The 14,914-nt window shown below is 44.8% G+C and overlaps 1 protein-coding gene across 1 annotated transcript; it reads left to right on the top strand.

The window, feature by feature from the left end:
• The first annotated feature begins 28 nt into the window (after positions 1 to 28).
• ACOT13 (acyl-CoA thioesterase 13) lies at positions 29 to 14,390 on the top strand. The gene is made up of 3 exons (XM_082731500.1): positions 29 to 341; positions 11,703 to 11,887; positions 14,134 to 14,390. Exons 1-3 carry the CDS (start codon positions 261 to 263, stop codon positions 14,324 to 14,326), a joined length of 459 nt encoding a protein of 152 aa, XP_082587626.1. The 5' UTR covers positions 29 to 260; the 3' UTR covers positions 14,327 to 14,390.
• Positions 14,391 to 14,914: the final 524 nt, after the last annotated feature.

Below are 14,914 nucleotides of genomic sequence, written 5' to 3' on the forward strand. Positions count from 1 at the left end.
GGGCGAGCAGGCCGGGGCGGGGCCGGGGGCCACGGCGCGTGCGCGGTCACAACGCAGGTGGGGGCGGGACGTGAGAGCGCGCGCCGCTGGGCCGCCGGCGGCGCCTACAAGAGGGGGCAGACGCCGAGCGCCCCGCGGGCGGAGAGGTCGCGGCTGCTCGCCTTGCCTGTCCTTACCCCTTCGCGGACTTCGGGGTCCCCCCGACTGCACCCAAGCTTCCTTCTCGCGCTGTGTCCTGGCCAGGGCCGGAGCGGTCCACGATGAGCCGCTTGACCCAGAACGTGCTGGAGGTGATGAAGGCGATGGCCCGTGTCCCCGGGTTTGACAGAGTTTTGGAAAAGGTACTGCCGTGGGAGCGCCGGCTTCTCGGGAAGGCGCGGCGCGGGGTATCTCCGGCTCGATGCCGCCGGACTGCCCGGGGACGCCGCTCCATAGCGGTGAGGGCGGCTGTCCGGGCGTCCCGCGCGGGAGCTCGGGCGCCTGCTGGACTTCACGGAAACGTGTGCTGCGAGGCCCCGACCGGCCTCGATTCAGGCTGCGGCTCCTTCCGAGTCACCCCTGCCGGGTGGACACGCGGGGCGTGGACCGCGCGTGCGAGAACCCGAGCCCCGTCGCGGAGCCTCGCCTGCCCCGTGGGCTCCGATCGCTTCGTAGCCTGCGGCTGGGCAGAATCGTCCGGCGCAAAGCCCGTTCTGTCCGAGGTGTTGAGTATCTCTTCAGTTTGTGGAATTCTGCAGGGAACGGGGGAAACGGAGTGGCTGTTTCGGGTTAGAATCATTTCCTTCCTTCCTAGAGAAGGCCAGCGCGGAGGCCGGGGAGAGGGAGAGGGAGAGAACCTCACGCGGGCTCCAGGCCCGGCCCGGAGCCCAGGCAGGGCCGGACCTCCCGTGAGATCTGGGGGCATGACTGAGTAGAAACCAGGAGTCCCGGGCTTAAGCTTCGGAGGCACCCAGGCACCCCTCGTTACAGTATCATCTTAAGCAGAGTTGCTAGCCCTCCTGCTGTCCGGGCCGGCTGCGAGCTGCCCCGCACCTGGCCAGCGTGGTGCTGCGTGTGACTAGCTTGGGTTAACGATGGAAATTCAAAATTCGAAGTTTCTGCTGAATGTGTAACGCTGTCACGCCATTATAAAGTGGGGAAATCTTAAGTCAAACCGTCGTCAGTCGGGCAATGATGAAGCGATGCTCACTTGTGGAGACAATTTTCTTGATTTCAGAGCGGGAAAGGACTTGAAAGCTTGGCCTTCAACATACAGAGGCCGGTAGTGCTCTGAGGAAAAGAGGAAGAGACAATGTCTACACTTAAGATGCACTTGCAGCCTAGAGGATTAGGAAATAAATAATTGCAGCAAGGTGGGAAAGCCAGATTCCGGGAAGAGAGCGGTGCTTCGGAGTCAGGCAGGGATAGCCTCTGTCTCCTTGGCACATGAACAGACTAGCCCAGATTCCTAGTTTTCAGGGTCTTTGTAGAAATCGTCTTACCTAGGAATCATTTATAAATAAACACGAATAACAGAAGCCCTTGGTTATGTCAGATTAGGAAGACGTTTGACAGCCAAAGAACTTCTAGGCTTTTTCCTAAATGTTTTAAGTATGCATGCCTGTTTTCCTTTTAGAGAGGCATGTGGGTCAGGGAGAGACTGAAGGAGAGAGAGAGAATCTTAATTTAGCAGGTTCCATGCCCAGTGCAGAGCCGGAGGTGGGATTTGACCTAACAGCCCCGGGATCATGACCTGACCTGAAATCAAGAGTCAGATGCTTAACCGACGGAGCCACCCAGGCGCTCTTGCCTGTTTTCCTTCTGATTAGGAAAGAGTATTGGGAACTTTGCAAATACATAATTTAAAAGTGGAGTTTAAACAGACCAACTGCTATCACTTGTAGGAAGAATGTAGACCATTGGACCAAAGTCCTCCTCCTGGAAACAACATTTGGGCTACATTTTCAGTATTTCAATCATTATAGCCAAGGGCTTTTGTGAAAAACATAGGAAATCATGCTCAAATGTATTCAGTGTTTTCAAATAGCAAACGCTGTAAAATCCAAGGATATGCTACTTTTTAACAGTAACTTTTTGAGAGAGATACATGCAACAAAAGAAGTATTGAACTAAGGGGAAGACTGAATTCCCTAAAAACATCAATAGCCATTTTCATTACTAAACTTCCACCAACCAAATTTTGGGTGTGTCCTCCCCTGATAATCTTGCTGCGGGTTGGATTTGCCTTTGAGTAGTCTGAGAAAAATCTCATACCTTGAACAGTCTCACTGTAACAATCATAAACTTCACTTATGCCGGAGTTGGCTTTGGTGGTCCAAGTCTTCCAAGAGGATATGCCTGTTAAACCTGATGTACAGAGTTTCTCAGAAGTTGTAGTAAGATTGAATAGAGGTACCTGTGATTCTAGACCCAGCAGTGTCCAGTAGAGATGTAGCACAAGCTACAAATGCAAGCCACACATATCATTTTATTTATATATGTATATGTACATATATACACATATATATAACTATAAAAAAAAGCAAAAAAAAATAAGTAAAATTAATTTTATTAATACATTTTAAGCAACTCATTATATTTGAAATTATATTATTTTAGCATGTAACCCACACAAGAGTATCTTGTTTGGGGGACTTCAACCTTGAATTCCAGTGTGAATTTTAAACTTAACAGCATATCCCAGTCATACTGGCCGTTTCAAGTGCTCAATACTGACATCAGGCTAGTGGCTACCGTACTAACTGCACAGGTCAGTACCCCTGTAGGTGTTCTGTATTAATTTGATCTATAATAGGATCTGTGTTTGTGTCTTGTGTGGGCACAGTTGCTTGGGCTAGAATATGTATTTATGGTGATGCATAAAGCTAGTTGTGAATTTGGTTCCTTTCCTACTATTGTAAACTTAAATGTAACATGACCTAAACCAGTGTTTCTCAACTAGGAGTAATTTTGTTCCCTGTGGGACATCTGTTTGTGGACGACTGGAGTGCGATGGAAAGGGCACTATGGGGGGCATCTACTAGGTGAAGCCACAGATACTGTCCTCCCGTGCGCAGGCTCCTTGCCCCCGATTCCCCACAATAGTCATCCAGTGCACATGTCAACAGTGCTGACATTGAAAAACCTTTTTAATCATTCTCTCTGTCCTGGGTTAAAACCAAATAAATAGCATAGTATAAACCATGTCTTTGTGCTGAACTTCGGCTGTTCAGATCATGGAACTTCCTCTTAACCCCTTCGTCTTGGTATGGGATAAAATGAGTTTTTTTCTAAATCTCTAACAATTACTTATATTCTCTGTTAAAATAACTAGCGTGTTGTTTGTTGCCTCACCGGTCCTTGATTGATGAAATTATTTTATGTCAAATAGTTGTCCCTTTGGTTATTTAAATGGGAAACTAGAGATTTTTCAAGATAAAAATGTTTATTTTTAAGCATTTAATGCAAGCATGTTGTTAAAACTAAATTGGAATAAGGGTATACATGATCTTTTTCAGACACACCTGTGCTCTTATCACTACTTTGCAAAAGTCAGAAGCAATAATGTTTCTCCTTTTTCTTTTTAAGTAGGCTCCATGGCTAGTGTAGGGCCTGAATTCATGACCTTGAGGTCAAGAGCTGGGCTGAGATCAAAAGCCAGACACTCCACGGACTGGGCCACCTAGGTGACCCTCTTCTTATTACTGAGTGTAAGAAGCAAGTGAGCTGTGCAGTACTATCACTTTAAGTCTGCCCCATTATCCAGGCCTACAGTGGCCTTACTAACTACCCCAGTAGAGACAACCAGCTCGCCAAAAGAGAGGTGCTGTTTTTTTCTTGATTATATACAAAAGACAATTCTGTCCTGAGTGCTAACCTCTGATTCTTTTGAAGGTCTTTTTGTTCTGTTTTGTTTTTGTCTTTTGAGGAGCAGGGAGGGGCAGAGGGAGAGGAGAGAGTCTAAGCAGACTCCACACTGAGACGTGGAGCCCAACCTGGGACACGATCCCACAACCCTGAGATCACAACCTGAACCAAAACCAGGAGTCAGACACTCAGCTGACTGAGCCACATAGGTGCCCCATTTAAAAAAAAAATTTTTTTTTTTAAGTCAATGAATTAAGTAAGATAACACTTGAAATGTTCATAATATTCCCATGGAGCTTTGGGTCTTGGACAGATGTTTAGAACCAGCATATAAAATCTGCTAAATGATGATGACTTTCTATTCCTCCAAAACCGATCTGTTGAAGAAGGCACTTTGCACTCAGTCCTGCTTCGGGTGTCAAATTAATGCACAAGATCTTAACTTAGAACATCTTTATTATTTTAAGGCTGTCCTTTGTAAAACAAAAAAAACAAAACAAAAAATCTCCGGTTTCTCAGTGTTTATAAACACCCACAAAACCTATCTTTTATAAAACACTAATATATTAGAACAGTCAGATGTCCTGCTCTTACTAATAGATCGCCTTAAAATCAGTCAACAAACCAAGTACTGTGAGATCATGAAATACCAGCCACAGTCCCTTGCCTTCGAGGAGTTTATTACGTAGGAGAGAAGGAAAGTGGGATCCAGGGAACATAGTGCCATCAGATGTTCCCTGAGAAAGAGAGTCCCATGAATAAAAAAGTTCAGGAAACATTGATGTCGTATCCCATCTTTTTAAAAACAAAAATTGCGACAAAATATACATAACATTAAATTTGCCGTTTTAACCATGTTAAAGTATACAATTCAGTATTAACTGCATTCATACTGCTGTGCGACTGTCACTACCATCCACCTCCAGAACTCTTCGGCTTGCAAAACTGGAACTCCATCTTCATGAAACAGTAACTCCATTCCCTTTTCCTCCAGCCATGGCAACACCATGTACTGTCTGTCTCTCTGAATTTGAGTACTCTACGTACTTTACATAAGTGGAGATGATCTAGCCTTTTTATACATTAAAACATTGACTAATTCTGCCATAAGTAAACATGCTTCACTTTATCATGTTTAAGTCCCACAGTAACACATGTGGAGGAACATATCTTGGGAATCTCAAGTGAGAGGCACCATGCGAGGGTCTGGAAAGGCTACGTAGAGTCCAACGCAGAAATAAGGGAGTGGAGTTGTGAAGCGAGGTAAAATTGCGTAGTCATCCTTACAGAAACGAGATGATGTATAAGGAAATGAGATGTCCCAAGAGGAAGAACACAGACTAGAGAGAAGCATTAAGGTTTAGGATTTAATTTTAGTTAAACCTTCATTAAGGTTTAGAATCTCAGAGACTACAGGAATGGGTAAGAAGGTAAGAATAAACCTTATACTGGGCGCCTGGGTGGCTCAGTTGGCTAAACGACTGCCTTTGGCTCAGGTCCTGATCCTGGGGTTCTGGGATCGAGTCCTGCATCGGGCTCCCTGCTCATCAGGGAGCCTGCTTCTCCCTCTCTCTCTGCCCCTTCCCCTGCTTGTACTCCTCCCCCTCTTGCTTTCTCTCTGTGAAATAAAATCTTTAAAACAAACAACCAAACCAACCTTATACTTACTAGAAGAACCATGAGGCTTTGAACTGACCACAAAAGCACAATTATTTCTATTATTTAGAAAATTTGTCAACATGACAGAACAACAGATTATTTCCAAATTCATTATTGGCCATTAAAATCATCTAGGTCTAAGAAATGCACAAGAAAATAATAAAGCAAGCTTTGTTCAAAGACTTAAATACAAAAATACTGGTTGTAACATTATTCGTGATATCAGACATGTGAAATAACTTAAATGTTCAGCCACAGAGGAACTGGTAAAAGAAATCACTCGTAGCTCCATGTAAAGGAGTCACAGTTTAAAAAATGACGTATTATCATAGAAGCATGTCACAAAATGATGTGGATGACCTTATAAAATTGGAAATTTTTATCTTGAAATTTTCATAGCATGTACTGTGTGTCAGGCACTCTGCACTTTACTAATACGAACTCTTCATGGAAAAGAAAAACCCAATAAAAGTCAAAATAGAATTATCTGGAAAAGGATTTCTCTAGGAATAGGAGCTAAAAATCAGATATGGTAAGAAGAGCTATAAAAAGTTTGGTAAGTGGGCCAAAGTGTATCAGCCGGCTGTTTACACAAGAGATGTAGTGTCAGACAGTAAGCATGAAAGTCAGGCACTAAGCATGCTTCCTGGCTCGTAATCTGGTTAATACACCTTTAGACTGTGAGATAACATTATTTTGCCTATCACATTGTAAAAAGAGTAACTCAGAGTAATAATATACATTATTGATGAGGAATTAGGGAATGAAGCACTCTGACTGCTTTTGAAAAGGAATCTGGCAGATTTGTTAAAAATTTACAGACCTTTTACCCAGCTATCTAATTCTGGTGATTGATCTTCTACAAATAAAAGTAACTTTGTAATGGTAAAAAATATGGCAAGAACACACATGTCAAGCAAGAGTTTAATAAATCTAATATATTCAATAGTAGGGCAGAGCACAAAGCCATTGAGAGTGTTCTGGGACTGGAACTACAGGCATGGTTGTGATTTACTAGGAAAAAAAAACGGAAGCTGCAAAGTGATATGTAGAATGTGATCCCGTTTTTGTAATTTTATAAGAAGAAAAGGGGGAAACCCTATATATGTATAAATATTTGCACATTTATACATGTCATTCACTGGAGAATGCCAGTGAATGACACAGAGTAGTGAAGGAGTGCTAGGTAGGGAATGCAACCCTACACTGTTTATTATAATGAATTCATATAAAATGAATGATTGTTGTCATTAAAAATCTAATGAAGAGAAGGAACATGGCGGTTTAGATGCTAAGATTTAAGGAGTCAAGATATAATTGGTGAAATCATGGACTCAAGTCAGAAGTTGCTGATACTATAGGGGAAAGGGATTTGGCATCAATTCAGAGCAACTGTAAATATTCTGGAACATTAATACTTTTAGCAGTGGTGAATGGAGGCCCAGTTGAAAGAAATGGTGAATTTACATTTCTTCCATCATGGAAGATAGTCAGGGTTTAGGACTCCGTGCACACTTGGAAATGGCTGCTGCTGAAATGTTCTGCCACTTGTCTAAGAAGCCCTTTTATTCAAGTCCTCTGTTTTCTGAAGATCTCAGAAAGTGACTGAGCGCTTTGATAGAAGTTAAATATATATATTTTTAAAATTCAGCACAAAACACTATAAAAAAATAAAGGCAGTATAACATTTACTCAACCGGGCTAGGACTTGCAGGAATTTCTGGAATGCTGTTCCTCAGTGAAGAGAGGTTACTTAAAACTTCTTTGTTGCTGTTTGATTCATGGCACTGTCCTGGGACAACAAAGCTGTGTGCTGGGCCTTGACTCACCATATTTACTTACCTGCAAGGCACCGTCCCTTCCTGCAAATGGCTCCATATTTCAAATGCTAGATTCCAAACTAGATCACCTGCAACAATTCTACGGAGTTTGTATGTCCCCCCGCGCTGGCGAGGAGATCAGGAAATGGGAACAGACATTGCCCCGGTCCTCAATGTATATGGGATAGGGATGGTCCTTCTCCATTAGCCCCTTTTCCAGGCTCAAGGCAGCAGAGAACACGTGTAGGGCAGAAAGCTTACTAATGTGAGGCCTTCATAGTGTCCGTATTTATAGATCTTTTAGAATGATTCAGTAAAACCTGCCATTTACCAGCCGTTGTGAAAAACTAGTGGTGGTTCATGTTCCTTCCTAGCCCATCGGTCACTGTCCCCACCACTCCAGGGAACTGATGTCACTTCCGCTGGCTGAATTCCATTCACTGCTTCGTTCAAGCCCCCTTCGCTCTTCCTTGGGCTTCGTTGTGCCTCTCGTGGCAGTCGTTTGCTAACGTCTCTTATTTCTGGCCTTCGCTTACAAGCTCTGCTGGCTTGTTACCTTCCTGAGGACTTGGACATCTTAGTTTGGCTCCTCCACCACCTCTGTCCCCGGCATCGCTCGCTGTCTTTCTCGGCTCCACTGTGTACGCTGTTTGCTGTGGGGCCTACTGCGGATCCTGCGAGAGCGTCTGTTGATTTCCCTACTTGGGGGCAAGTCCATAGTAGAGGCTCAGAAGCATGTGTCAGTGCCTCCCGCCAGGGGCCCAGCAGGGTGGCTCTTCCGAGAAGAGACCCCTCCCTGCGGCCCGGTCAGTCAGGTGCCGGTACCGCCCCGTGTCGTGCATTTTGTCACGGACTGCTCCTGCAGTGCCCTTCCGGTTGGACCGTAGTCCCTCACTGAGCAAACATTTGAGCACTGACTCTGTGCCAGGCGCATTCAGACCTCCTACTAGGGACCATCTCCTTCACTGCTGTCGGTTCTGGGCATCCCTTCCGTCTTTACTGAAAAGGTAGGGGAGGAAGGGGGAGACTCACCTCAAGTACGTTCCGTGAGATGGAATTTAGGTGTTTGGGCAAGGAGAGGAGGGCGGCGTGCCGCACGAGTCACACAGACTCCCCTGACTGCACGAGGAACGCGAAAGACACAGTTCACTGCAAGCCATCTAGAAAAGGGATGGATGGTTGTCTGTGCACATATCTAATTTCTGTGATAAACCACAGAGCCCGTGCGTCAGACTGGGCTGAGCCATAAAGGTTCTTGCCAGCCTCCTGCAGCTGCCCGGCCCGTGGGATCCCGGGAATGCAAGTATCTGGGCAGTTAATTCTCTGTATCATTGGGGCCACAGCAAATATATTCCTGAACCACTGCATCACAAAAGGCTTTCCGGACATCCTCCCACAAGACCGAATGGAGCAGGACCTAGTTGTCTGCAGCAGTCCAGGTGAGTTGTGAAGGGAGGTGATTTTGCACAAGGGTTGAACCGGAGATGTCGGAGTTGAAGGAGGATCCAAGTGTCCACGTCTGAGATGTGAGGATGGAGACCACACACCTGGGGCGGCTGAGTGCCATCCCTAACTCCAAGTCGGCCATAGTTAATGACCTGTAAACAACTGTGTCCCCTACAGCCTGTATCTTAATGGAAACGGAGATTTTTTTTTTTTTTTTTCATCAAACAGAGGTCAGCTCTCCATTGGCTTCTTCCCCAACAAGATCACTTACTAGCTTTGGGCAGATGACTGGGACATTCCTTTGTCAGCTCCCACTGGCCGAATCCCTTCATCTAGGGAGATGAGAAATGGCCGCACATAGAAGCATTTCTCTTGCCGTGTCCGGCTGACTGTCACAACACTCTCTCTTCCAATGTATATTTTAAACCACTCTTGTATACTTGTGTGTCCTTTGACCTTTCAAGTTGGGAGAAAGAAAAAGAATTAAAAACTGTATTCTGGGGACGCCTGGGTGGCTCAGTGGGTTAAGGCCTCTGCCTTTGGCTCAGGTCATGATCTCAGGGTCCTGGGATCGAGTCCCGCATCAGGCTCTCTGCTTGGCAGGGAGCCTGCTTCCCTCTCTCTCTCTCTCTCTGCCTGCCTCTCTGCCTGCTTGTGATCTCTCTTTCTGTGTCAAATAAATAAAATCTTAAAACAAAACAAAACAAAACAAAAAAACTGTATTCTGCAGTGGAAAGTCAACGTTTGTATTCCCTCCTGTCACCCATCCCAGCTGAAGTCAGAGAATCCAACGGGACTTGAACAACTAACCTCTACTAAACACACCCCATGCTTACATGGCACCAAACTGCCTCTGGTGTCTGTGAGGCTTGATTTCGTTCTCTCCCCTGCCCTGCCTGGCTGCCTTCCCCATTTTCACTTGGCTTACTCAGTCCATCACGATTTGGTTGCCAATCCCCAAGAAGCCCTTCCTAATGTCTGTTCTCTGAAGACATACTTCCGTTAGATACCCTTCTAGTGACTTGGATCTGTTCTGTCTCTAGGAAGTCCCTGCTCCGTGTGCTCGCCTCTCCCTTCAGGTTGTGAAGCCCTGACGAGCAGGGATTGGATTTCATTCTTCACATGGCCAGCGTTTGCCATACTCAGTGCCCAAGTATGGGGAGCTTACACCTTGGTCCTGCTTGATAAGTCCATTAGCTTATGAGGACATCTTGTGGTTAGATCATTCGTTGTATGAATACACTTGATCCTGTTCTAATATTTACTTGGCACTGATGTACGTTAAGCAAAACAGGACATAAAATTGTTCAGGATGATTTATATTGTTTGGCTCTGTTCCGTTTTACTTCTCGGTGATAAACCGCAGCAAAACCGCTGAAGTTGTGGCTTGTGAAATTCTCAGGTGTCTTCCTGGTGGGAGCCTAGAGAACACTGTATATCCAGACACTTCACGGTTACTGCTGAGGGAGACTCGAAGACAGACCTAGAGCTCCGTCAGTTCTGCCACACCATAGGTGACCCTGACAACAAACCGCTCTGAATTTAAGTTACTTACGAGACGGAAATTATCCCTTCCTTATTGTGTAGCGCACGTTAGGGCCTGGCTCAGCACCTAGCGTAGGAAGATGCTAAGGTAGCAGTTAGGTAGACTCGAACCATTTAATGCTCCAGACACTCATATAATTCTTTTTCCTTACAATACTATGAACGGGCAGGACCTTGAAAGCTGCAGTTCACCTCTGTCGGATTCTATTGTTGAGCTTCTTATATTAACAAATGGGTTTATGGTTTAAGTTTGTTGATTCTAGTAACTCACTGAATTACTGAATTTCTTCGTCTGTTTTTTAAATTGTTAAAACCATTCATTACAAAATCATAAAAATTACTCTCTCCAACAACTAGGGAACATCCAAGTTAAACCTGTCATGGGTTAATAGACCCGCCAGCTTTGTGGGTCTAAAATTTCTGCAGAGTGGAGATTAACCAGAACTACTCTTTCCCTAAATATTCCTTTTTCTTGTCTTTTTTTTTTTTTTTTTTTAGATTTTATTTATTTGACAGAGAGAAATACAGTGAGAGAGGGAACACAGCAGGAGAGTGGGCTCGGTCCCAGGAACCTTTGATCATGACCTGAGCTAAAGGCAGATGCTGAACGACTGAGCCACCCAGGCATCCCAGTATTCCTTTTTCTTTAAGAACAATTTCTATACAGGTTAATGTCTATCATTTGTAACTTACTTTATATTTCTAATATTTGTAACTTACTTGAATTTCTAGTTAACTTTTTTTTAAGTTTTTTTTTGTTTTTTGTTTTTTTGTTACAGAGAGAGAGAGAGATACAGAGCGCAAGCACAGGCAGACAGAGTGGCAGGCTAGAGGCAGAGGGAGAAGCAGGCTCCCTGCCGAGCAAGGAGCCCGATGTGGGACTAGATCCCAGGACGCTGGGATCATGACCTGAGCCCAAGGCAGCTGCTTAACCAACTGAGCCACCCAGGCGTCCCTCTAGTTAACTTTTTTGGGATGATTTAAGATTTTATTTTTAAGCAATTTCTACACCCAGCATGGGGCTTGAATTTACAACCCCAAGAGATCAAGAGACGTGCCAGGCGCCCCTGGAGTGACTCCATTTAATCCAGTGATAATTCTTTTTTTTTTTTTTTTTTTTTTAAGATTCCACTCATTTATTTGACAGAGAGATGAGAATTAGGCAGAGAGGCAGGCAGAGAGAGAGAGAGAAGGAAACAGGCTTCCCGCTAAGCAGAGAGCCCGACACGGGACTCCATTCCAGGACCGTGAGATCATGACCTGAGCCGAAGGCAGAGGCTCCAACCCACTGAGCCACCCAGGTGCCCCTCCAGTGATAATTTTTGATGGGCTGTTTGGGTTTCTTAATACCAAAGGATGTTGAAAAAAATTTTTTTTTACACTTAGGTGACTCTTGTCTCTGCTGTCCCTGGGAAAGTGATTTGTGAAATGAAAGTAGAAGACGCCCACACCAACAGATTAGGCACTCTGCACGGTGGTATGACAGCCACCTTAGTGGACAACATATCCACAATAGCTCTGCTGTGCACTGAAAGGGGAGCGCCGGGAGTCAGCGTGGATATGAACATAACGTACGTATCCAGGCGGTACTACAAGTGACTTTTTTAAATGTGAAAACGCACTTCAAACAACTGAGACTAAATACCTTTATAACATAAATAAAATTGGATATGCCCTGAGCTGGTCATCCTGAAGTATAGCTATAGAGGTGCCCTGAAAGATCCCACAGCCATAGAATCTAGGACTAGAGGCGCTAAGTGCCGCATCAGGAATAAAGGGGCCATGACCTAAACATTCCAAACAGCAAACACTCAGCTCCTATTCTGTCCACCGGAGGGGCAGGGTGGGGGTGGGGCATCAGACTCCCGGCCCAGACGTGGTCCACAACTGCCTTGCAACTGCCACTCGTACAGGCGTCATGAGGGTTGTACCGAGTGCCTAGAAAAAAGCCTGAATAAAATTCAGAGGGAAGCTGGATAAACTTTCGTCACGTCTACATTGCCATCGCCTTGTAACAAGGCGAACACAAATGTCCAGTTTTGCAATCCTGTGTCTCTCCTTGCAACCGCCAACACGCTCTGCAGACATGAACTAGGAGATCGGGAAGCAGGCCCCCAGAGGCCAGGCTGTCACTCACCACCCTGAAAATGCCTGCAGGGGTCACCTGTTTTCAAGTGTAAAAAACTCATTTTGAGCATTAACTAGTACCACTGCTGCTCCCATCAATAGAGGGCACAGGCCCAGGGGTTCACTTTCACGACAACTGCTTTTTCCACGGACACAGCGGAACAATGACTTTTGTTGGGGGGAAGGGCAGGGATCAGGGTGGGAAAGCCAGTATTACACAACATGAGGGCAACGGAAATTACGTCAGTTATGAGAGTTTTATACAGTCTCAGCCTTTCATCAGGTGACCATAAGAAAATTCAGCCCTTCTTTACCATAGGAATAAATGGAGGTGCAACAAGCAGATCGCAGGGCGAGGGAAATGCTCTTGAAACTAAGATCCTCAAAGGTTCTGCTTATTGTGTGGGTGAGCTCGGTCTGCAGTCCTTACCTTAGTCCCCGTGGTGGTGAGGGGCAAGGCCCGCTGCCGACTCCACTTTGCCTCAGGAGCCTCTGTTGAGAGCAGAGGTCTTCCAGCCGAGCGCGGCACCTCATGATCTTCTGAGATCTACTGCTGCTCTCGCGAGCCTGAAGAATTTGTAGTAAGTCACACACAGTTTCCACGCACGTGTGGTCAGATACGGGTCACAGTCAAGAAGTGCCTGAGCTTCAAAAATGGGCTCATTTGAATGGGGAAACAGTCTCAGAGATTTACTCTTGATATTTCCAAAATAAATGACAACTTACGATTAAGGTAGGTAGGCAAGTGTCTCTTAAAAAATACATGCAGCTCATCACCAGGGTTTAAGGGCCTCTATCAATTCTCATAGTTCTTACATTCAATCGTTTTTGAGTGCAGTAAAAGTGCAGAATTTACTCCAGTACAGTTGAGTGAATCCCAAATACTGTTAGGACGAGATACAATAGTCCCCTTCTTACCCACAGGGCTACATTCCAAGACCCCCGGGGATGCCCAAAACCACAGATAGTACCAAACCTATTATATATATTTATATAATATATATACAAAACATATACATGTTCTTCCCTATACACACATACCTATGATCAAGTTTGTAAGCCAGGCACAGATAAACGATAATAAAATAGAACAAGTGTTATATACTGTGGTGCTGTATGAGTGCAGTCTCTCAAACTCCCTTGTACTGTGCACAGCCTTCTAGTGAGGACGGGACATGCAATGCCCACGTGATGAAGTGAGGAGAGAGACAGGCAGGGGTGCAGTGTTAGGTTACTGTTGACCTTGTGAAAATAGATCAGGAGGACCATCTACTTCCTTCTGGACCACAGGTAAGGGGGAACCTACAGTACAGGGCCCAGGCAATACTTCACCTGGGGAAGTTAAGTAGACTAAATAAAAGCTGGCTTTCACCAGCCCCAAATAAATATGAGATGGGAAACTTGGCCGTGTGGGGGGGGGGGGGGTGCCTTCCCTGTTTATGGAAGAAAACTTGTGTGGCTATAGAATGGGGAAGATGAATTTGGTCAGGACCAGCCATCCACATTTGATAGAACAGAAAGCTTACGATACTATTCCTAAACTACTTGGTAGAGGAAAATAACACGTAAGAAGGCTGTGTAAGAGATGCACACAACTTCCCCTCATAAAAAATTGCTGTTAAAAATTTTTTAACATTCAAAAAGTAAAATTATTTGCTGTTAACTATATTTAAATTTGTTTCCCTTCAAGATACATGTCGCCTGCTAAAATAGGAGAAGACATCGTGATAACAGCGCATGTTCTGAAGCAAGGCAAAACACTTGCATTTGCCTCTGTGGAGCTGATGAACAAGACCACGGGGAAACTAGTGGCACAAGGCAGACACACCAAACACCTGGGAAACCAAGGCCTGCAGGCTGACTTCAAAGACACCAAACAATGAAGACCAAGTGTAAAGCTGACTTGTAACAAATGTAACTTTCAAAATAAACTAGCACAACCAGAAATAGTTCTTTTCTTTGGGGAAAATGACATAGGAACCAAGTGGAATGTAGGACGGGACTGTCTCTATTTTTCATTTTAAACCTCTTTGGTTTATTTGTAATCTTATATAGATGATACTTGGACAAAAAAATTCTTAGCTGAAAGGGTTTCTGAAAACTTAGGTAAAGCAAAGACAGCAAAGCCATTTTGAGATGAGATTACTTTAAAACTAAAGCCCAGTAGAAATATAGGAAGCAACTTGAATTTGGAAACACTATCCACAGTTAAAGGCTGACTTATCCTTTGTCATGCTGCTGTCTGCTCAAAGGACAGAGTAGACTTCCCAGGAGCAGTGAGCACACAACGTGGGCACCCAGTTAAGTTCTAGTATTTCCCTCTAAAAGGAACCTGGGCGGCTTGGAGAAAATGGCTGATTTCAGGACTGCGAGGATGAGATAGGGAAATTGACCTTAAGGTGTCTTGTGCTTGAAAGTAAGCATGTATTCAAGAAAACAAACGGAGCATTGAAGGAAAAAAATTTTTTTGT

This window comes from Mustela nivalis, assembly GCF_964662115.1.
Source record: "Mustela nivalis genome assembly, chromosome: 5".
Classification (NCBI taxonomy): Eukaryota; Metazoa; Chordata; class Mammalia; order Carnivora; family Mustelidae; genus Mustela; species Mustela nivalis.